The sequence below is a fragment of the Taudactylus pleione genome, unplaced genomic scaffold (assembly GCF_031769625.1).
Source record: "Taudactylus pleione unplaced genomic scaffold, aTauple2 ptg000095l, whole genome shotgun sequence".
Lineage (NCBI taxonomy): Eukaryota > Metazoa > Chordata > Amphibia > Anura > Myobatrachidae > Taudactylus > Taudactylus pleione.
Genome location: NW_028284497.1, coordinates 4,377,595 through 4,402,714, shown reverse-complemented (window position 1 = coordinate 4,402,714; position 25,120 = coordinate 4,377,595). Strand labels below are relative to the sequence as shown.

General features: G+C 41.8%; 1 protein-coding gene across 3 annotated transcripts in view; it reads left to right on the top strand.

Moving 5' to 3' along the window:
• Positions 1–25,120, top strand: part of SLC12A6 (solute carrier family 12 member 6) — a 72,009-nt gene that overhangs the window by 12,206 nt on the left and 34,683 nt on the right. For 2 of the 3 annotated variants that reach the window (XM_088469906.1, XM_088469908.1), the window contains exons 3-18: positions 6,947–6,991; positions 7,075–7,163; positions 8,111–8,233; positions 8,336–8,482; positions 8,725–8,779; positions 9,084–9,214; positions 11,353–11,594; positions 12,226–12,440; positions 12,546–12,704; positions 13,711–13,809; positions 16,247–16,304; positions 16,377–16,551; positions 17,115–17,233; positions 22,459–22,557; positions 23,244–23,363; positions 23,501–23,605. In XM_088469906.1, coding sequence (XP_088326032.1) covers positions 6,947–6,991; positions 7,075–7,163; positions 8,111–8,233; positions 8,336–8,482; positions 8,725–8,779; positions 9,084–9,214; positions 11,353–11,594; positions 12,226–12,440; positions 12,546–12,704; positions 13,711–13,809; positions 16,247–16,304; positions 16,377–16,551; positions 17,115–17,233; positions 22,459–22,557; positions 23,244–23,363; positions 23,501–23,605 — 1,981 coding nt within the window. Of the gene's footprint in view, positions 1–70; positions 519–6,946; positions 6,992–7,074; positions 7,164–8,110; positions 8,234–8,335; positions 8,483–8,724; positions 8,780–9,083; positions 9,215–11,352; positions 11,595–12,225; positions 12,441–12,545; positions 12,705–13,710; positions 13,810–16,246; positions 16,305–16,376; positions 16,552–17,114; positions 17,234–22,458; positions 22,558–23,243; positions 23,364–23,500; positions 23,606–25,120 lie in introns of those variants that run through there. The other variant, XM_088469907.1, reaches the window with a different exon arrangement.

Below are 25,120 nucleotides of genomic sequence, written 5' to 3'. Positions count from 1 at the left end.
CATGCACCTCCCACTGGGATAGGAAAAGGACATGTGACAGGGAAGCGCTGATAGTGAGCTTGTCCCAGAAGGGAGAAAAAGGAACATAGTGTACAGGAGGCGAAGGCAGAGAAAAAAGTTTTGTAAATAGATGAAAGCACAGGAGTGAGATAAGCGTTCCAGGACCAGGGGAATAGAGAGAATAGCTGGAGGTGCAGTCAGCAGCAGGTCCTGAATACGTATGGTGAACAGAGGCAAAGCTGGAAAGGTTTGCATGAATGCCGAAAGAGGTTTGAAGAAGAGTGAGACAGAGATGGAAATGAATGGGATAAAGAATTAAGTAATGGGAAACCTATAACTACTGGGTAAACCGGATACTGGGAGAGGGAATAAAGGGAAGAACGAGTAAGAAATAGTCACTGCGGCGTGAGACATGCCACATTTCACGGTCACTAAAGTACCTGATGATGAGGATCATATAGAGGGGGTGAGCTCCATTTCCCCAGGAGGAGCGGGAGATGAAGAATTCAGGGAAAGTGGTAAGTGGCTGTGACTTTTTTTCCCCCCATCCAAAAACATAGGAAAATGCAGGGGGGGGTTCCATCTGCCTGGAAACACCCCTCCCCAGCCCACACCATGACCACAATAGAAATAGTAATATAATAGAATTTTACTAGTGCTGTATGTTCATCTCAGAATCACAAATGAAATAATTAGCACCACCTGTGGATATTTTAACATGTATCAGCCAGTAATAAATAACCTGTGCACCAACTAGGAGATCTGGAAAACATTCACTGTTAAGTATGTGCTGCTATAGAGAACAATATGTACATATATGTCCAGGGTCCAGGACAGTGCTAGGTTCCTCTACTGCTCCCCCAGACTCCCGGACTTGCTCTTATTCTCTGGAATGGAGCCTACATCTCAAATAAAACCATTCAGCTCAGGCAGGATGGCCCTACTGCCGCATTTAATGGGTTACAGTGATTGCTGGTCCTCTATATGCTGGAATTATGACACACAATATACTTTGTATGACACATATTAAAGCTGGTTAAGTGCTAATTCTACCCTCTTCATGGACTGGCCACAATCACTCTAAAATCAGGCATTTGGAAACCCCCCTCTAGAAATCCTGCGTTTGCCACTGAACAAGGTCTTTGTTTTTCCTTGATTAGCAGTTTGGAAACATAAGCAGATATAATATATGTAGCATGAATCACAAAAGGCATTACATCACTGTTACCACAATAGAAGCAGATGCTGATACAGGCAGGGCCTGTAATGTGCCTTTCCTATAATGATAGTTTCCAGTGTTTATAGAGGTTACATAGTAAGGTATATGAATAGTAATATCAGTAACTGGGCCAGATATATAGTTGGATGTAACTCAGGCAGCAAAACTCCACATTTCAGCACTATTCATGCAGTAAAATGTGTCCAAATAGAAAGGAACACGTGGTATTCCTATAAATAGTTCTACAATAGTACCTAAAAAGAAAAAAATTTAGACCCCCGACAGCGGTTTGTTTTACATTTTCGATCAGCTTGATACATAGGGAATCTTTTGTTTTCTTTTCTGAAGTTGTCCAAAGGGAATAAAAATAGAATACCATAAGATAACAATATTAATGCTGGCCATCCACTATACAATTATCTGTCAGATATCTGTCCAATCTGGCTGGTTGGAATGAAAACCTGGTAATGTATGGGAGCAAATGACCGTTGATCATATGGTTTTAAACATTGGAAAATGGACAAAAAACATTGGTTAAATTTGTGTGTTTTTACTTTTAACCAATTTGTCGAGCATTTTTGTCTGTTTTCCAGTGTATGTGAGCAAATGGTCGATTGTCACTTGCTCTCCCATACATTACCAGATTTTCATTTCAACTAGCCAGATTGGACAGATATCTGACAGATAATTGTATAGTGTATGCCCAGCGTAACTGATCCTTTCAGAGCTACAACACAAATGAATGAATCTAATTAACCTGAGTCAGCCACTACACGAACAGCCAATTAGAGTGGATTTCTCATGCACCTGCCAATTGAGCACAGACTGCTCTGATTGGTTGATTGCATATTTACCTTTTCGTTCAACTCCACTAGTACCGAATGTTGTCTGTCTCTTCGAGGACTGGTTGTTTCCGGAATGGTGTGTACTAGCTTTTTTGAAGGCCCAATATCTCTATGGATTCCAGCCCTATTCTTTGACTGAATTAAATTTATAACAGGGGTCCCCACTCTTTAGGTGTCTATTACAGTGTGACCAGCTGAGCCTGACATAGCTTAGCTATCGTTGTCTCTTGTGCAGACCCATTTGCTTTACAATTGTAGTTTGACAGGCAGTGGGAAAGCCAGTAATATACATGGTTGAATACAAAGAGATATGAGTTGCAGGAAGACCACAATTATATTGTCACTGAGAAAGACCGCTGATAAAGACCTCACTCTGAGTTATATGAACAGTTTCAGAGGCCCTATCTTCAAAAAAGACATCAATAAAGTAACAAAAAAGGAGCATGGGCGGAATCGATTCCCGGCAGTGCCTGGCCGACAAAAGCAGAGTTCCCGGCAGCGGAAGCCCGACAGCGCTGGAAATCCGGATCGTCGCTAAGGTAGGTATAAACTAACCTAACCCTCCTTAGGTGTGCCTAACCCTAACCTCCCCCCCAAGTGCCTAACCCTAACCCCCCCCTTCCCCGCTGCCTAAACCTAAGTCCCCCGGGGGGGTGCCTAACCCTCCCTCCCCCTAGCCTAACCCTCCCGGGGGGTGCCTAACTCTAAGTCCCCCCCGGGTGCCCTAAACCTAACCCCCCAAGCGGCTGTCCACTCGCAGCGCCCAGCATCCCTTCGATCTGCATAACTAAACTTATGAGGTAAGACTTGAAGAGTTGGACAAGTACAGCTTAAGCTGGGCACAGACTTGTCCAATTCTCAGGAAATCCAACTCCAGACCGGACTGTTGACACAATCTGCAGAGCTGGGCGCAGATTCTACAACCAATCTATGCATATACCCCTGTCTAATTTTGCAGCAGATTTCCAATCTGCATATACTAAAACAATCTGCTGAAAGGATTGTGTCACTGTACACATATTTCTTTGGCAGACCGGCTTCCACTCACACAAAGAAAGCACTGCACAGATCAGTATTATCTCTGCACGCTTAGTTATGTTTAAATAAAATAAGAAAATGTGAGGTGTCTCCCCAAATCAATAACCAGCCCTAGACCTCTCAGCCTGGGCTAGTATTGGAAAATAGGGGGAAAAACTGTGTGGTGTTCCCTCTATTTTCCAAAACTCAGCACCAGGCAGAACCAGTCAGAGGATAAGGCTATAGCAGGGAGACAGGCAGCATAAGGTTATCCAGCCCAAAACTGGTCAGCCCAGGGATGGAATTCCTCGGAAAGTTGGGACCCCCCCCAAAAAATGGTTCACACAATAATTGTATAATAGTGAATACGGAATCCTACCAAAACTGTTGCTAAGTAATTAGTATTGTTTACAAATTTATTTATAAAGATGTGATAAGAAATTAGTACACATATTATATTACTATCAGCAAGTTGTGTGGATGACAGTGGTCTCTACCATCCTTGTTCATGTACTTTACAGGCCTTAGAAGTAGGACTGTAGATACTGAGAATTCTTTATAAAAATAAACCAGTACAGAAACATGAACAGATTCCACCAAAGCGCTGAGTGATGCAAACAAATAATATTATATAAAAATAAGGTGCCGTGGAATAAAGGACTTAAGGATAGCAGCAAATAAAATATTGTATAATTTAATAATAAGACAATCACATAAAATCCATAAAAGTAAGAACAAAGGTAACTGGTATAAATACCACAATAATACTGTAAAGTGCAGATGCAGCCACACACACGTTTACACCGTGAGTCAGGTGATATTACTGAATTATCAGTGTGGTGGAAAAAAGAATGACACAGGGACATGTACCCAGTGAGAAAGCACTAGGACCCCAGGTAACCGGTCCTGGCGCTGGATGCCTGCATAGATCTGAAACCAGAAACAAGAACACTCCTGTCTTAAGCATTGGGACCCTGTGATTGACCCCTCAGGAGATTCCTGATTATCCCAGGACCGGTTACCTAGGCGCTTTGGTGGAATCTGTTAATTTTTATTTAACATATGTATTTATTGGTCCAGAGCTGGTGCTATTGACCTTACTTATTCCATCGTAGCTGTAGAGTTGTGCGCCCAGAGTGTCACATTTTTATTTTTCCAGTACAGAAACATGTTGCCAGCTGTTATGTTCTGTACCAACTGGTGTATTTCAGATACACACATTCTCTTTGGCCAAATCAACTCCTTACCAGAATGGAACTGGGGAGGATGCTGATGGGCACAGCCTGAGGCCAGGACTGAGAGAGTGATACCCAGGTAGCATCTGCTTGGTGATAGCACAGACACTACAGCATGATTATACTGTATGTGCTGTGGGGAGAGACCCATTTTTCCCCTGAACTGAATCCGATTGAGCATGCATTTCACTTAATGAAGACAAAACTGAAGGGAAAATTCCCCTAGAACAAGCAGGAACTGAAGACATTTGCAGTAGAGGCCTGGCAGAGCATCACCAGGGATGAAACCCAGCATCTGGTGATGTCTATGCGTTCCAGACTTCAGGCTGTAATTGCCTGCAAAGGTTTTGCAACACAGTATTAAAAAGTGAAAGTTAGATTTAGGATTGTTTAGATTGTCCCATTACTTTTGGCCCCTTAAAAAGTGGGAGGCACATATAGAAACCGTTGTAATTCCTACACTATTCACCTGATTTGGATGTAATTAGCCTCAAATTAAATCTGAAAGTCTGCAGTTAAAGCACATCTTGTTTGTTTCATTTCAAAGCCATTGTGGTGGTGAAGAGAGCCCAAAATATGAAAATTCTGTCAATGTCCCAATATTTATGGACCTGACTGTAGGTGTCCCCCTCAGCTCTCCTTACCAGTCACCACAGATTTGCTGCTCTCATGTATGCTGCCAGCAAAGCACATTTACTGTAGCATGGTTGCACTGTGCTTACATCGTCCATTCACTGATCTGTCTCTGCCCTGTAAGTCACCAAGCACAGGGCACACAGCCAGTGACCTCACTATTACCACTGGCATAGAGGTGCCTGGTGTGCATCCTGGGCATCTGTGCCACTCACATAAAGGAGAGGCAAGGGTATCAAATGGCCACTGACACCTGTGGAACCTGATACCAAACCCACTGCAGCTACTGCCACTGTGGCCATCTTCCTGTGTGCTGACATCACTGGCCTGCTTTACTGGAGACATATGCCGGGGATGTCCCTGGTACACAGCAGCGGGAAGGCTGCATGTGGGCGATGATGGACGAGCAAGGGGTACACAGCTGGCACCAGCACAAAGGGCAATGCCCGAACCTGCCAATATGGCTGGGAGAATGTTAAGTCCTGCTCCCCAGGGCTTGGCGTCTTACCCGGTTCTACCTTCCATCGCTGCTATGTGGGGTGATGGAGCTTGGCTGCAGGGCTGCTCAAGTCGGGTGGCATGTTTGCACCCAGGATGGGGGAGCTGTGTACACGGGCACTGCTGCCAATCACGTCTCCTGGCACAAATATTGTGGCTACTCAAGCATTTTCAGAGCTTGCTTCTGTCTGTATAGGTAATATATTTTCTCTAGCATCCAGATGGAAACATTAGATAAAATGGTATATGAATTGTGGTGACAGGACTTTGGGCACTTTAAATTTAACGGCAAAAAATTAAAACTCCTCGCTGTATATCCCTTTAGGTAGACTGGGAACTTCAGTTGTTTTAAGTACCTGCTAGAGCTTGGGTTTTTTCATTGTATGCCTATGGAAGCTATTTTATTAGTACTTTATTTTTTTAACTGAAGTAGTTTCAGAGCCGGAGGCTGTGTCTTGTTGGTCTCCTTTCCTCATTTTCCATTAAGGCAGGGCTACCTTAGAGCCAAAAGTGAATCTGGGCATTATGATCCTGACCATAGAGCAGGATAATTCTCCAGAACAAGAGGGCTGTTTGTAGTCTGGATATTGTAAGGGTTTTGGTTCTTAACAATGTCCTTAAAAGAGGCTGGCCAGCTTATAAACAGACCATTGCTAGGTGTATTGCTTCGGTAATTCATCAGACTTATACCGGGTACACACTAGACGATATGTCATCCACTTGTCGATGCCGGCACCCCGCCAGGTCATATCGCTAAAGAGGTTGGTACACACTAGACATTGTCTAGTGTGTACCAACCTTTACATTGGGGAAGGTCAGCCTGTCCCTGAATATGTGAGGTCGCCTCCTCTGCTGAGCATTGTGTAGGGTGACCACCTGGTCTTCTGTGCACACCTTCTCAAAATTCTACATATTTCACACTTTTACATCTAAACATATCAGTTTGTGTCGTAGGCATGTCCTTCTCCTTTAGGTACAGCTTTTGAAGTGTCACAAGCTGGATGCTAGAGAAAATATGATTTTTTTTGTACTTGTTAAATCTTTTTCTCTCAGTTCATTGAGGGACGCTGAATGCCCCCCACTTAAACTCTTTGCTTATGGTTTATGTTATTCTTTATTGTCTTTTTCAATGTCCAGTTAGGATTGTTGTTCTGTATTCCTGGCCTGTCCTTTGGGGACACATACTGAATTTCCTGGGCAGCCTATACGGGTGTAGAAGGAGAGGAGGCTTTTGCTAGTAAATTTATAGTGCCCAAGCTCCTGTCACCACACTCTATACACCATTGTATACAGTGTCCCCCAATGGACTGAGCCAAAATGATTTACGAAAAATCCCATGATCTGCATATTCAGTGATGGTATAAGCATCACCATTGGAATAAAACTTTTTAAATGTTGATGTTGCTGCCAGCCAAGCACTTACTTTTCCTTTGTTTTAAGACATTGTTACAACACTTTCATCAGCTGGAAGTACTAATTATCTGGCCTGTCTTCTACAGATCGGAGCCAGACATCGGTAACAGAGGAGAACAGCAAGCTCCTAGGTACATCTCATAGGTTACAATATCAGGGAACTTGGTGGTGATTTTTATTTTTGTGTTATTTAACGAAGTGCTGTCTCCTACAGAGATTGATCGTAGGAAGAACTCGGCACTGTACCAGAACCACAATGAAGACGGGGAAGAGTCATATGACAGGAATCTTGCTCTTTTTGAGGTGAGAGACAACTGCATTTTTACCACTTTTTAAATTCAAACAAGAGATTCTTAAAGAGAGAAACTTTCCAGGCCTAACATCACATGTATATAATGTTTCTATACAAAAATGACGCAAAGGCTTTGTTTATAATTTGCAAAATCAGACCCAATATGAAGTAAATTGTGCTTAAAAAAAATACCCACAACTTTCCCCTCACTGATTCTCTTTCCTCTATTAATTAAATAGTTTATTAGTGCATCTCACAGTAAGACACATTTACAAAGTGCAAGATGTGAAAAATCCTTTTAAGCTCCGTAAACCTCGATTTATGCAGCTGTACCTAAATTTCCACCAATGGGCATAGTTTGCAGAGCATTGACCAATAGCTGCATGGAGTGACACCATTCCTAGTTTTGTAGACTATTGCCGCAAGGCAATTTCATTTTTCAGATTAAGATTATTGAATAGAGACTTTAAATGGGATACATTTGCATGTTACAGTTGCACTTCTGTGGAAAGCACATTTGTTGGTGCACTATGCCCAATTTAAAAGTACAAAATAGCCCATCCCAGCATAGACTAGACAGATGCAACTATGCAAGACCAAGTCATTTTGCACGGTGTGCTTTGTGAGGTCTTGTGACTGTTTGAATCGGCCCCTGGTAATCTGTTCTGATTGTACATAATGCCAGCAATTTTTTTTCTCCTATTTTTCGATTTTGTTTGCTGGAAATTAACCCATTACACAAGCAATCCTTTAAATAATATCTGTATAAACTTGAGTTCTTATAGTATTGCTTATACGCAGTACTTTCTGAAACCTCAGGATACATTAGGAAAATGTGTGTAATATTGACAATAACGCACCTCTACTGGTGTATAGAGTACTTAGCCTATAGACATGCTGTTATATGGTTACAGAACTTTGAATGACTCTCACTATTCATCTTCTTTATTGTGTGAAGGAGGAGATGGACACACGTCCAAAAGTTTCCTCTCTACTTAACCGTTTGGCCAATTACACCAACCTCCCTCAGGGTGCCAGAGAGCATGAGGAAGAAAGTGAGGGTAAGAAGAAGCCAGCTAAGGTAAGGAGATGATAATAAAACAACAACTTGGATCCTTCAGAAGCAGTAGACCTCAAGGTAGAACAGAAAGAGACACACTCATTTTACTTTGCTTTTCCCTAGACACCTCGAATGGGCACAATTATGGGAGTGTACCTCCCATGCCTACAAAACATTTTTGGTGTGATCCTCTTTCTTCGTCTCCCATGGGTAGTGGGAACCGCTGGTATCTTACACTCCTTTTGCATTGTTTTTGCCTGCTGCTGTTGTGTGAGTATTTCTGGGAATAGCTGACATTTGTCATTCAAGAGTGGTCAATTTGTTAGACATAAGCAAATTGTAAGCATGCCTATAGATTGTAAACTTGTCAGCAATACCCTCTTACCTCTCTTTTCTGTATCTTATAATACTGAGTCTCGTTATATTTCTGTGTTTGTTCTCAATTGTAAAGCAAAACAGAATATGCTGTATAAATAAATGTTAATAATGTCATCTATGTCTTCTGTTTTCAGACAATGCTTACAGCAATCTCCATGAGTGCCATAGCAACAAATGGGGTAGTACCAGGTAAGACCAATCTTTTGAAATTTAATCTTTACATTTTCATATATTGCTTTGACGTCTGATACATTATTTTTGTTGTGTGACATTACATACTCCCTCTCTCTTTTTTTCCTTACTCCATTCTTCTTACCCTTTTTCCCTCTCTCACCTTCTGTCTCTTTCTCGCTACCTTTCCTGCTCACACCCCCTCTCTTGAATTCTGCCTCTTTCAGTCAATTGCCTCTAGCTTACACTCTCTCCCTACCTCCCTTATTTTGTATCTCTAGCTTACTTTTGTCTTCTTCTTATACATTCTTTCTTTTCTTAGCGGGAGGTTCATACTTTATGATATCCCGGGCCCTTGGCCCTGAATTTGGAGGGGCTGTTGGTCTCTGCTTTTACTTAGGAACAACATTTGCCACAGCTATGTACATACTGGGTGCCATCGAGATATTCCTGGTAAGATATCTGCCATTTTCAATAAACTATGCATTAAAGGAGTACCATTGTAAAAAAGAATATACATATATTGTCTAATCCTACCTATGTTTAAACAGAGGGCCTGATTCAGAGCCGGACGCTCTGACAGAGCGCTCACTCTGAATCAGGGCCGTCCTTCTTGTTTTTCAGAGCGGCCTCCTGGCCGCTCGCATAGCTTTGGGTGACCACCCACAGCTATAGCGAGCGGCCAGGAAGATGGTTGCGGTGGTCAAGACCATCACGACCATCGGGCTTGCGACGAGACCCTTGTGGTAGGGTCTCGTTGCCGCAAGCCATAGAGTGCTTTCGGCTCTACCAGAGCCGAAAGCACTCCCACTGACATGGGAACGCCTCTGTCTGGACAGCCACGCCCCCGGCCCGCCCACCAAAGGGGGCGTGCTGTCACTCAACATCGACAGCACGCCCCCTTTGGTACGAGATCCAGAGCGACGGTTTGCCCGTCGCTATCCGGGTCTCGCGCATGCGCACTGGGCCACCAACGACCCGCTTGCGAGCGCATAGTCAGGCCCAGAGTTCCAAAGTGGAGCGACTATAAACATTGATTTGTTGTCGCAGAAGTATTGATTGTGAAAACATAAAAGTTTATGTTAGAATTGTGTGGTTGGTGGAATCAAACTATATTGTACTGCACTTGTACAAGTTATCACTTGTTGTTCTCTGTTAGTATTTCTTATGTACAGTAATATGGAATATAATGGTACGTTACTATTCGTGTAGAAAATGTTTTCAGCAGTGAAAATGATAAACTAAGGCAACAATGGGTTGTGTGAATACCCCCTTAAAAATGTGGTTTATTTGTGTAATAGAGATAGTATACAAGTCTCAACAAGGTTGCAGAACGCCTTTTTATTTGTATTAATTCATGCCACATAGAAATTAGCATTTGTATTCATTATCAATGTGTTCAGCCTTTATAATGAGCACCCAATTCTCCAAAATCCTGGCAAAAAACCCCCAGAAAAACTAAAATATGACCTAATACTGAGCCTGCCCTTCAGTGTTATGTCTCCAAATTCAGGCCTGAATCATTGCATATTTGTCACTACAACCCCCGGCACTTTGAAAGAACATTGTCTATTTGAGGTTGTCCCTTAATCTATGTTGACCTTAATCATATTATGTCATTTACGTATTTCTTAATATTTTCAAATTAGCTATCATGCATATTAAAAAAGTATATAATTTGTGCAGATATGTAGCTGGTCCAGGCAAGTGGAATAAGGGGCTCTTAACTTTCTCCTTTTAGAAGTGGACAATTATTTTCCTACCCTAGTAGACTGGACACTGGGAAAAAATCTCATTCCCCTCTAGCCATCTTGCTTCACTACTAGAGAACAATTGATGGGATGAAAGAAAGAGGGCTGTGTAGGATGAGGACAAGTTAGCTAGGGCACGATTCGGTGACTGCCTGCCCGATATGTCGTTCACCGGCACCATTGACCTTGCATCAGCAGCCGGGTTGCTCCGTCGTCCGTGCATGCACAGATGATGGAACGACCCCGATGTCGGCCAGCTGGGGGGGCGAGCATAGTGGGTACACACTAGACTATGTGCCCTATATGTTGGGCCGATCCGCGGAATCAGACTACTTATTGTCTAATGTGTACCCGGTTTAAGATTAATTTCCATGGTGAGGGAGTATCTGAGAGCTCGGCAGCAATGCTGAATAACATACGGGTTTATGGCAGTGGATTTCTCCTTCTGATGTCTGTCATCGTCTTTGTGGTTGTACGCTATGTGAACAAGCTGGCGTCTATTTTTAAAAAGCAAATAAATATAAGCACTTGCATTTATGAGGGTTTTTTGTTTTGTACACACTGGTCAATCCTAACCTATGAGGCAGTAGGGGAACACAGATGACCTCAGCCAAGATTGCTTAAGACACAACACTCAGTCTACTCATTGCTTCAGAGAAAATGATTTCATTGTGAGTTCAAAATAATCCTTTTTTTCTCAAACGAAGCCTGTGTTAGGAGCAGACTTGTACTTTTCTGTGCCTTGAAATATATTTAGTCAATTATTTCTCAAAGTTAGCTTGGAGTTGTAGTTGCATTCCATTTGATAAGCCAGTTTTTGACAATGATGTTTTTCTGCAGGTGTACATTGTTCCACAGGCTGTTATTTTCCATGGTGAGGGAGTGTCGGAGAGCTCGGCAGCAATGCTGAATAACATGCGGGTTTATGGCACTGGATTTCTCCTTCTGATGTCTGTCATCGTCTTTGTAGGTGTACGCTATGTGAACAAGCTGGCGTCACTCTTCCTAGCCTGCGTCATATTGTCTATATTGGCCATCTACGCAGGGGCGCTGAAATCTGCCTTTGCTCCTCCAGATTTCACGTGAGTCTGTAAAGAATAAAGCCAAATAATTTATACTCTGCAATTATTTCATACAGTTTGTAAATCAGAAAAGTCATGAAGGAGGATATTCAAAATACACAACTAGACAATTGTGTTATGCTTCTGAAATGAGTCATTTGGCTGGTGTTCAGGTGTTTATGACCTTGTCTGCCAGGTCCAAGGGTGACCTGGGGGGAGGGCACTCACTTGGCAGGACAAAGTACAATTATTGAGCTGCTATTTTTTACTTGCCAATAATGTTTAATTTTTATACTTTATTTTCTAGCTGGTTTAAAGTAACCATCAATCTATGTAAATCATAATCTTTATCAATCAGATAACTAATCATTTTATTGTGGGATTACTCTAGTTTACCCAGTGAGATCGATTGAAACATTATTCCACTTCCTAAGACACATTCGCAAGGTTCTCACCTTATATGCCAAAGTGTACAGACTACTCTATAACTTCTTTTTAACTAGAATTTGGCCCGGGCCACAATGTAATAACATATATGCTGCCATCTTCATGTAAATACTTAAGTATCACTGTTCTAGTAATTTAGAGGCCTTCTCTTATGTTGCATTGAGCTATTCAGTAATTGTTACCACTGTTAACTATATTGTTCTAGTGTTTGTTTGCTCGGGAACCGAACTCTCTCCAGGATTCAGTTTAGCACCTGTGCCAAGACCATGGATAGGGATAACACCACTTCAGTATCTGATTTGCGGAACCTGTTTTGTCATCCCCACGGGTTGCTGAATGGGACATGTGATGAATACTTTGACCATAATAACGTTACAGAAATCCACGGAATTCCTGGCTTGAGCAGCGGAATCATTGCTGGTATTTTTCCTTGCTTCTCTTTATCTCACTTTAGCTATGTTATCTCTGGGTTTTTATGTTGTGTAATCTAATCTAATCTCTTTTTCGCTTCCCTCTCTTTCTCAGAGAACCTGTGGAGCAGTTATCTCCTGAAGGGAGAGATTATAGAAAAAGCATCTTTGCCATCATCCGATACAGTAGGCTCCCTGTCCCATAATTATGTTCTGGCTGACATTACAACATCTTTCACTCTTCTTGTCGGCATCTTTTTCCCATCTGTTACAGGTATTGTGTGTACGTTCTGCTCATTAACAGCATGAAACTAAACCTAAAATATAAATAACTTGTAATGAACCGAAAAAAAAACCCTTCACATTTCCATGCATCTTTGTGAATGTAAAGTTTCAGAAACTTGTTAGAACACGACATGCCGGAGCTGCTATTGTGATTGTAGGGGAACATTTCCTGTGCCCACCACACTTCCTCTTTGTAATGCTACTGAAGTACACTGCAGGGAACCACTGGTAGCCTAACATTGCTGTTAACAGACATTGGCAGCTGGCACTTGCATAACACAGGAACAACTTGTATATAAAAAATTGGATGCATCCTTTTTCTGGGTCCATATGCATCCTGTGTATGTTCTGATAGGAATCAATGATTCCTAGCCTGTCTGGTTCTCCACTGTGATTATTTTGTCTTAATAGAGTAAAAATGGGTTGCAGCATGGGAAACTATAAACCTACATATGTGCATTAGCCTTTAGAGTTTGTTTTTATTGGTTTTCAAATTCAGAATATGTTTAATTCCAGCAACAAACAAACACCTCATAACAGCAATACATACTGCACTAGAAACTTAAATGTACAATGCAAATTGTATAAACTAAGCTCAAGCCTATAAGCATTAAATATTTACAAACCCATAAAATACATATACACCGAGAGAGAGATGAGGAGAGGAAGTATCTATACATAGAATCTGATGTTGGAAAGTCTGACCAAGGTTACTCGTGTTTTAGAATTATTTTGATGTTATTATCATCCAGATCTGCAAGCTGTTCTAGAAGATATGCCTAAGAAGTTTTAGACACCTATTCAAGGTTAATTGTTGTGTTGGGTCAACATAATTTTTTGAAATTTTATATTTCTAAAATTAAAATAAATAATGTATTCCTACAGAGGATTTTAGTGAGGCCATTGATGTTGGCTAGAGGTGAGAAAAAGGCATTTTAGTGTTCTTCACGATAACTGCATGCTACTTACTCAGCTCTGCACTTTATCCCTCGCAGGAATAATGGCTGGATCCAATCGTTCTGGAGACCTCAAGGATGCTCAAAAATCCATCCCGATTGGCACAATTCTTGCAATCCTTACCACTTCTTTAGTCTGTATCCTGCATATGTCATTGCTTAGAGTCGCTTGAGCTATACTGAATACAGTATACTTTCCTTAGTGGATCTTAAGATAAGTTTTTCTTTGACCTCCTCCTATGAGAGATTTCTTGATACGTTTTCCAAATGCAGCATATAGAATGGAAGGAGAGTGACAACCGTGTAATATTGTGTACACGTATATAACAATAGAATGTCAAATTACTGATCCTTCTTGTGTCATGTGTGCGTGTGTAAACCGAGTCCCATGTTCATTCATAGTGTATGGATGCCTGTTTCTGACCAATCTTATGCACTCAGCATGGGGTGGGTGCAAGTCATGAATCTAATGGTGACGTTGGCAGATGTAAGAACAGTGGGCGGGATGGACTTCCATATGCAGATGCATTGATATTCGGCATAAATGGGCGGATTTTTGCATTAGCATAAGCTAGTAAACAAGCCGCCATGGCCATACAGAAAAGTGCCGGCAGATGTGTACTGTGTTTCTTTTCCATTCCATCTGAATTTTGAATGGGTCTAACGAATCCACACACACTCAATGTCTGGTGTATTTTGCCTTTTAATGTAACAAGACAGAATGGTAATTATGTATTTGACACTTTATATGTGGTCGATCAAATTCCAACAGTCTTGTGAGCCATGTATAAATCAGGAATGTCCAACCAATAACTTCATTCATTTATTATTGGTTGGACATTGCTGATTTATACATGGCTCACAGGAGTGGTGAGTAAAAATTTGATCCACCAGACATAGGGCCTGATTCTGAGTCACACTCAAAATCACATGCAGCAGTGTCTATTGGCGCTGACATTTCATATAGAAACATCAGCGCAGGGCAACTTATTGGACATGTCACAGTGCAGGTCACGACTCAGAGCTGCTCCAGTCAGAAGTAGGATGCCAGCCACCCCCTCCTCCTCGACCCCAGCCCACCCTATCAGAGCCACCCCCGCCAGAAGGAGGATGCCGGCCGCCCCCTCCACCTCGGCCCACCTTGCACTGGAGGAAAGCATTGCAGCCTCACAGCCTCCCCCACTCCTACCCGGTAGCTGCCAAACAGTAAGTGAGATGCTGGATGGAAGGGGAGAGTGCACGATGGGCTGCTGCTTCCTTGCTGTAATATGGTTCGGTCTGTGCTATACCCCCCCTCCCAGTACTCTTAAGGTGCCTTTTGCTTTTGCCCTTCTGCTCCACGGGAGGTTTCTGTCCTCCCTGAGCTCGCCTTAGGACACCTGCATTACGGTTTGACAGGTGTACTACACACTTGGCGATGTGCTCACGATGTACGATTTCTCTCGAACTCTCCCCCGGCAGCTCCCCGGCAGTCCTACACACGATTTGGAGTAAAAAATGTCCAATCTGACGGAAGATCTATCGTGCATCCACTGCATTGTGTCCCAGATTAGCAATTCTGCCCTACAGCATGCCTGATCTGAAGATGCGATGTGCGACCAGCGGGGATGCGCATCGTGATCGTGAGGGGGACTCACGATTTGGGCATTTTTTACACGATCTGTCGTTACAATGCGTTGGAATCGGTCAGATTGTGTAAAAAATCGGCAAGTGTGTAGGCACCTTTACTTTTGCGAAGCAGCTCAAATATGAGATATAATATAGCAGGATATGGTTATTGAAAAGGAGATAAAATATGATGGAGAGGACACATTCCTTGCTAAGTTAGGGCACGCTGCCATTTCTACACTCCAAAAGGACCTGGTTTTTGCACCATTTCTGGGCTGACCAAGACTGTGTCTAGTCCTGCACTTTTTATGGGAGTGTCTTGTGTATTCCATTTGCACTATGTTAGAGAAGTTTATTTTTAGGTTTGTGTTGCCTAATGTAAAACAAAGCTTAAGATATTCCTTGAGTATTAGTGTTGACCAAGCAAAATTAGGAGAGAAACTGGAGTGTAATCTAAGGCGTGCTTCTTAAGTGGCAGGAGGCTGGAATTTTGATGTGACACTAACTCTTTTGCACAGTGGAATGCTTCAAATTTTCCCACCTGTCCACACACATAGGTGCACTTCTAGTTTGCTTGGTTTAGTCTCATTTATGTGTTACGTTAATGATGCGGGTTAGGAGACATCAGGACTACCTTTTGTAAGATGTGACATTTTTGTGTGTTTGAAGTCTTGACTTTACATTGGTCAGAGTACGCCTAGACATGCTCTTTTCCGCTAAAGTAGAACAGGAGGGGTGACCTAATTTAAATTATAGCTCCTGATCTCTACCAGCTCTAAGCTGGTGCAGCCTTCAAGTTGGTAGTTTTGTCTGTCTGGACTGCCCTCTGCTGAATCTGCATTTGCAATCTGTCACATAGAAAACCATTCATTTTATGTTACACTGCTCTGTGAAATCATGAAACAGACACAGAGACAAATTAAAATAGGATGTTGAGTTAATTCCTTTGACTCTACGTGGGTTTCAGATCTCAGTAATGTCATCTTGTTTGGAGCCTGTATTGATGGAGTGGTGCTTAGAGACAAGTAAGTACGGATGGATCAGTGACTTGAGAGGCTAGTTTGTATAGAATGACTATGAGGATATGTCTCCTGCAGGTTTGGAGATGCAGTCAAAGGTACCCTTGTGGTAGGAGCCCTGTCATGGCCGTCACCTTGGGTCATAGTGATTGGATCTTTCTTCTCCACCTGTGGAGCTGGACTTCAGAGCCTAACTGGTGCCCCTCGTCTGCTGCAGGCTATTGCAAAAGATGGAATCATCCCCTTTCTGCGGGTGAGAGTGGAAGGAAACATCACAGTGACTTAAAACTAGTTGATCGTATCTCTTATGGGGGACAGAGATGAGACTGTAAGAGAGACCATGACAATGGACAAGGGCAATTGTAGTGCTATAACCCACATAAAGTACACATGAAGTGATACTATAAGGGTGGTGTCACACTGATGCCCTTCCAGCTTTACAAGTGCCCATGCCTAATTTTTTGGACTTTTTTTTAATGCAGCTGCACAGTGATTGTAAACCTCAAATCTTAAAATGAGAACTGAAATCACTGTAATGTAATCTATTTCAGTTAGAGTTGAGCCCAGTCATTGAGTACTTGTGCTAAATACAGTTGTAAGCATTTTAAAAACCACTTGAGCTATTAAAGGGCTTATGTGACATCATCTATGTCTTACTCATTGAAATTATTGATCACAATTTGGAGTGGTTACATGCTGCACTTTAAATGTAAAGTAAAAAGCATCAGTGTGACACTGCACTGACAAGAAATATAAAATGTTAAGACGATCACTAATCTATCCCTAACATGCTATTTTGTGTCTCCTTATAAAAAGGTGTTTGGACATGGAAAAAGTAATGGGGAGCCTACTTGGGCTCTGCTCCTCACAGCTGTGATTGCGGAGTTGGGGATCCTGATTGCCTCTTTGGATCTGGTAGCGCCAATTCTATCCATGTATGTGATCTTATCACCTGACTCCCTTAAGATGTCACAGACCTACTTAGAAGTTAATTGATTAATATATGATGCTATTAAATAAAATTTTTACATGTTTATAAGACACAGGTACACACTTTAAATATGTCACTGGCCTTACAGGTTTATTTTTGTCACAGCTCAGCCCTCTCAAGCAGCCAAGTCCAGTTGATGTTAGTGCATCTATCACTGAAGGCACTTAGCTATAGCCTGGCCCCTGCTGTAATGCTGCTGTTCCATGTTTACGTGCTTACAGTCACAGTAGAGGGATCGTCTTTGGAAAACATTTTTTAATTTGGTATTACAATGCGTGGTGGCCTATACTGTATACTTTGGATAAATGTGTTGCTCAGCAACTGTCGAGCAGCAGGTTGCAGATGCTATAGAATTTCCTTTGGACATTTTCCTAGCTGCATTTTATGGGATTTGTAATAGATACTGCTTTTTCCACTGAGGTTAAATATGTTTAGTACACCGTTAGCATATTTGCTATGAATGCAGTGGTGGTTGAATCTGCATTTCCTGCACTGTGCTTACAGCATTGTCCGTGTGACACTGGATAAGTGATACGTATACTGTTTTGGAAAGTAGAAAGCCAATATTCCCAGATAATGAATGGTCTTTTTATTTAAAGTTGGCTTGCTGGTTATGTATGGGGCATATTGGATAATGTCCAAACACACCAAAAATATATCAGGGCGCTAGTCTAGCTGGTGACAATAATCGCTAATCAAATTGCAGCTTTCTAAAGAGTATTTCCCAATTTCGTGTTATTGTAGATCATTTTTATGAAAAACCTACATAAAGAAGTGCTATTCGATTAGTAGGAATTAATTATAAATGTATTAAAATTAACACAATTCACATATAAAACCACAACAATGTTAAATAACTAGCAGGATTAGTTGCCAGATTTAATTATTACGTACACTTTTCCTAGATATAATACATTCAATTAAAACATTAGGACCTTCATATCAATTAATAATTCAGTGAACTTGTTCCAAAAAATTCCTTTTTCAAGCAAACATTTTTTTGTAGTCAGTACAACCACCTGTTAATTATTATTCCTTTTCACAACTCGTTAGTCATACACAAGTTGTTAGTATGTAGCTGACAATTACTTTCTCATTTGAAAAGGTGCATGTAGTTTCAAAGGTTTGAATTTAAAAGTCTGCTGACTAAAAAGACTTTGAAAGGCCTTTTTTATATCTCCAAATTAAGAGAGAGAGAGAGAGAGAGAGAGTAACTGGGTAATTTTCACCTGGCTCATTGAAGCACCAGAGCTCAGATGTTCAACCCGTCAATTTGAGAATAATAGAGATATTTTATTGTGATTGTTTGTCTTTTAATTGTGATTTTGTGCTTCATTTGAAGACATGTTATTCAGTTAAATACATACTGTGTGTATAGAATTTTCTTATACTCCCGGGAGTTTTATTGATATTTTTGAAAGTTTACATATATTGATATTTGAGCCTTTAATAAAGGTGGCTTATAAATACCATCCCTGATATGTGTTCTTAGACGCCGCCTACTTGTTTTTGTGTATTTCTTTTATTGTTGCTGGAAGTGTGGCAAAAACTTCCTGTAGGCGTGCTGCAATCTACACAAGGAGGGGGGTTAACAGCACACCATTACTGGCGCTTGGGCTATCTATCTTATTTATACTACATGTCACAATTACTTGACAATCAGGGCCTGATTCAGTAAGGAACGCAGTTGCTAATACACATGCAATCGGCCGATTGTTGCGTATGCATCACAGTGAGCATGGGCGAACTAGCTCTTGTGATCGGGACTGCGATCGCAGTGACTACGCAGACCCATTGAAGAGAAGAGTGATTGATAGGAAGTGCCATTTGTGGGTGGTGACGGGGGGGGGGGTGATCGGTCAAACGCAGGTGTGCCAGTGCGTTTCAACGCCGTTGCAGGGGCGTGCATAAATTATCCACTGTGATGGCATACGCAGCATGCGTATGGTTGTTAGCAATTTCTGAGTAAGGTCAGAGCTTCTGCAAGTGTGCGTGAGGCTACGATGGTACTTGATTGTACCGATGGTTTCACAGTCTTGCTAAGCATTACGCATGTGTGGTAAAGTGGGCATCCTTATGTAGTGCTACGACGGCATTGCGATCTAAATGAATTAGCAGATGAACTGTGTGCTTAATCGCTATTGCATACGCAGTTGCGTATGGTAGTGAATCAGGACCTGAGTTTATTGAGATACTTCATATATACTTTGTATTCTCTTTTCCAACCTCTTGTACTTTTTGTGTTATTACACCTTTCTGTTGGAGGCTGGGGGCCTGATTCAGAGGTAGACGCTGCTGAGTCGGCTCTTATGTGTTGCCAGAGTCATGGCTGTGATAATGTGCAATGTCTCAGCCTACCCCTGTGTAGTAACCTGCGTTTCAGCACCTCAGCAGGCTATAACACTGCCAGTGTTTCATGACACGCCACTTTTTGTGCATGTGCAATTGCAAATAATAAACTCAATTACATAAACATCGCCATTGCGCTCCAATTACATGCACCTCTGAATCAGGCCCTGTATGTTACAGCAGTGCATGTAAGCTAATTCATTTGGATGTTATAGAGAGTAACTTGTTTTGGGGTTAAAGTTGTAGTCTTAGAGGTGTCCCTACCAGTGGTGATGGAGTAAATAATGACAATAGAGTAATGATAACTGCACCGTATCAGGGTACTTGCTAGGGACTAAAACCAGAGGCAGCTCTTGACTATTCCTACAGTCCGCCTGTGATGAGAAATGAGTAGTAAGCTTGTATAGCCTATAGACATACTATTTAAGATTGAGGGCCTGATTTGGAGGTGGACGCAATGCCGATGTTTTACAGTTGGTAATAGTTTGTTCTATTGCGCATGGATCTGAGTCACACTGTGCATGTGTCACCATGAATTAATTTAAGATGACGGCCATATTGTGGATTTGGATTCAAAACAATTGACCGGTAGTGAGCGTTTGTAGGAGGTAACGGGGGGTGGTGAGACAAACGCAGGCATGATGCAACCATTTCGGGGGCATGTAGCAGCCAATGACTGTGTCCTTGTATGCAGTGGTACTGCCCACGGCTTCCTGTAGGGGTACATCTTTGTACTCAAGCAGCGGATCAAAGATGCAGCCGATAGGTGTATCTGTACATCAGCGGCGGCTGAAGCATCAACATATCTTCTCGTGAACACAGATACAGCGGCGACAGGATTTGTCACTTGCAGAGTTTTCCATATTGTTCCTAGTGGTATGTCTGTTCCCTATGTACTAGTGTACCCTTAGTTTTACATTCACCTGATATACATTATTCTGTATAACTACGGCATATCCCAGATCAGTGATTCAGGCTGCATTCTCTCATGTAACTGCTTGCAGCCACTGCAAGTGGGAAAAATATGTGCTGCAGACTTTTGTTACAGTACTCGGGATCACACAGATTCCTATTAATTATTGCACATGTTTTCCCTATGTACCCATACTTTTTATTAACAACCCCATAATCTGCAAACTAACATTTCAGCAATGTTTTTTTGTATGTCAAACTGAAGCCTGTTTGTCCATGGGAACTGCAGGGTTGGTGTGGGTTCTGCACATTACTGTGTATTTGAAGTTTAGTATACCTGAATGATCAAAAACTCCACTAATTACAATGTATCATACAACGTCTATGAGGTGGAGGGGATGGTCCCCTGAGTGAGGAATAGATCAATAGTCAAACTTTGAATTATTGATAAAATTATTTGTTTAAAGCTGGAAACAATAATAGGGTATCATACAACCCTAACAATACATATAAACAATCATCAAGGCTTTTACCTCTTTTACACTGGCGGCTGAACCCGGGTTATTCCAGGGTCCAGCCATTCACAACAGATCCGGGCCTTCCATGACCCGGCTCTTCCTACGTTACAGTAGACGCTTGGAGATTATGTCATCTCCAAGCGCTGCTGAAGGCATATATATATATAATGTGCATGTTAGCTGATGAATCTGATGAATCATACAGATTAAAAACAAACACGTTCCCATATGTATTTAAAGTTATAAATATGACATTCAAATATGCAATAGTTTGCCCATTAAAAGAATGTGGTCTCCTTATGCATTACATTAAATGCTATAATTAGCATGTAATCAATGTAAAGTGGAAAAATCCAAATAGAATGTAGCATAAATCAATTAATGCTGTGAGAAAAAGATAAGGTATAAATAATCTTAGAAACAAGGGGAGAGCAGATGCACCATACAACAATTTAATAATTATACATTATAGACAAGGTTTTTGGCACAAATTTGGCCAAAGTTATGAGCTCTCCCACCAACATCAAGGTAACCTCATCTGGTAAGTACCTAACATTATAGGGGTTCATGCCTGGGGCGTATATCACTCAATGGGGGAATTCAATTCAATGTGATGATGAATAGCCACAGGAGGGAGCCCTCGGAGCTATTCAGTACACCGTGCTGTTTGCCTGGTGGGGAATTGGTTGTCAGAGAATGCCGGTTCTCGCGACTTAACCTGGGTGTTTAGTCGCGAGAACCGGCATTCTCCGACTAAAGTGCCGTCCGCGTGGCTATTAGCGCCGCGCTAAGCCGGTAAACAGCCGTGCTGCCAGCACTTATGTTGCATTTCTCCTCTCATCCCCAGGGGGGGGCGAGAAGAAATCCCTTAGCCCGCACAAACATCGCGTTGAATTGAATAGCTTCGGGAGCTCTTTCCCGCGGCTATTCATCATCGCGATGAATTGAATTACCCCCTGTTTGTTTTTTTATTTATGTTCCATTTTCACACATTTATTTTGCACTTAACACCTCTAACACTAAGCCTCTACTTTCACTTACCTAACACTTTTCATTTGTATGGTTGTATAGTGCATCTGCTCTCCCCTTTTTTCTGTGTTATAGTACTGTCTCAGTTAGTAGCACATCCCATTAGAAATAGCTAGGGTGTGCAGTCCAGGCCCCCTCCCCCTAAAATATTCAGTATAAATAATCTTACCTGTTAAGACTGGCCTGTATCTGCTGTCCAGTGTTTCCCATATAAGCTGAGAATGCTTATATTGCTGACTACGCCAAGTAGTCGGGCAATATAGAAAACATAGGCATAGTCAGGAAAGAGTAATTCCGCGCGATTAGTCGCTGTGCCTTGGCACTAATCATCCTGCATCCATCTAATCTTTCTTCATCCTAGGTTTTTCCTCATGTGTTACCTCTTTGTGAACTTGGCCTGTGGATTGCAGACTCTGCTGCATTCTCCCAATTGGCGTCCTCGCTTTCAGTATTATCACTGGTAAGTCATTCATACAATTAACCAGGATATATTTAAAAAACACTAGCTGCTATTCTATAATACAGTTTGTCCACATTGGCACGTAAAGTTACCTGTGGCTGAAAGATTTGTGGAGCTTTTTGTTCTGGACTTAATAATAGAAATATTTGAAGGAATTTATTGTATGATATTTAATGTTACCCTTTTTATGTTACCATACCGTGAGTGGCACCTTCTTCTTTGCCCTACCAGCACCTGTTCCATTGAGCTGGCATCTAAGGGTGAGTATACACTAGGATGATATCTGCACAATTTGTCATTTCCAGGCAAATTGGAATGGCAAATCGTGCAGTGTATATACACGATTGCGCACTCCCGCTGGTCGTACACAATATATTTTGGTCAGTCATGTTGCACAGCCAATCAGAAGACATTGTGTTACGAGGTGGTGGAGTTTAATGAAGGACGGGACAAGATATCGTTCCGTCGTTCATTAAATTGCACAGTGTGTACAGGCAGTCATGTATGGTCCGGGATGAAGGGAATTCGTCCCGATTGCCCGTCATTCTGATGTGTACCCACTCTAACTATTACACATAGATGATCTACTTATTGAACCAAATACATTTTTAAAATAACTTACTCTTAAAATTCTATACCATTATATTTAATACAATTCTATATCACCATATCTCTCCCCATTGTAGGACCTTATCTTTCTTGGGCATGGCTCTCTGTTTGGCTCTAATGTTCATTTCCTCCTGGTATTATGCCCTTATTTCCATGGTGATTGCAGGAATGATCTACAAGTACATAGAGTATCATGGGTGAGCAGAGTCCGTGGTTTTCATCCTCTCCTACACACTATTCCCCTTTTCTCTAATGCATTACTGCCCTCTGTTGCTACAGGAGAGTATTACTTCTTCCTTACATTCTACAACTCTTATCTCTCTTATGTGCACAGAGCTGAGAAGGAATGGGGAGATGGGATACGAGGGCTTTCCCTGAGTGCTGCACGCTTTGCTTTACTGCGACTGGAGGAAGGACCACCACACACTAAAAACTGGAGGTAAATTTATCATTCACTTATGTAGCGCCAGCATAGTTAGTTGAGCTTTAGACAGAGGGAAGAACGCCCTGCTCACAAGCTTACAATCTATAGGATGATAGGAATGTAACACATAAGGATGATTGCTATATACAGTTAGGTCCATATGTATTTGGACATTGACACAATTTTCTTAATTTTGGCTTTGTACGCCACAACAATGGATTTGACATTAAACAATGGAGATGTATTTGAAACTTGAAGCACAGCCTTTCAGCTTTAATTCAAGGGTTTGAACAAAAATATTGTATGAAATATTTAGGAATTGCAACCATTTTTATGCATGGGCCCCCATCAAATGTAATTGGACATATTAAGATTATCATAAATAAAATGTTAATGTTTAATAGTTTTTCGAGAATCCTTTGCAGATAATGCCTGAAGCCATGGACATCACTAAATGCTGGGTTTCCTCCTTCGGTATGCTTTGCCAGGCCCTTACTGCAGCTGTCTTCAGTTGTTGTGAGTTTGTGGGTCTTTCTGCCTTTAGTTTTGTCTTCAGCAAGTGAAATGCATGCTCGATTAGGTTGAGATCAGGTATTTTACTTGGCCATTATATTCCTCTTCTATGCCTTCATAAAACTCCTGGGTTGCTTTCTCAGTTTGTTTTGGGTCATTGTCCATCTGTATCAATCAGCTTTGCTAAATCTGAGCAGACAGTATATCCCTATATCAGAGGTTCCCAAACTCCGCCATTTAAGTCCAGATTTTAAGGATATCTATGCTTGAGCACAGGTCACTTAATTAGTACTTTAGTCAATTTGATTTAGCGATCTGGACTCAAGTATGGATATCCTTAAAACCTGGACTGTAATGGTGTAGTTTAGGAACCTCTGTCCTATACACGTCAGCATTCATCCAGCTGCTTCTGTCATTTCATTAATAACCACTACTATGCCATCACAATACCTCCATCGTATTTTACAGATGATGTCGTATGTGGTATCGGATCATTAGCCATTCCAAGTCTTCTCCATACTCTTTTCTTCCCATCATTCTGGTACAGGTTGATCTTAGGCGCTGATTCAGACCCGCTCGATAGGATGCGTTCGCTCATAGCTGGGCGATATTTGCAATCTGCGCATGCGTATGTATCGCAATGTGCGTGCGCGAACCACTGCGAAAGATCAGGAAGCATTTCGCTCGCCCAGCATAGACAGCCCAGCTGAATGACTAACAGGAGAGGCCGTTTGTAGGTAGTAACAGGGGCAGACCACTAGAAACGGGGGAGCGGAGGTGCTAAAGCAGGCGTGCCTGAGAGTCTCAACGCCGTTTCAGAGGCGTGCATAATTAACAGGCATCGTCATTGTACACATCACCTGGTTGTATTTCACACTGAAGTGATCGCAGTCCTTGCGGCAGGATATAGTCAACCTCAAGCGCTGCGAGCACATCCGATGGTGCTCGATGTATCAATGGTTTCATGCACTTCCAGGAGATGACGTGCGCAAGTGGGCGTCTTATGAATGGCTGGTG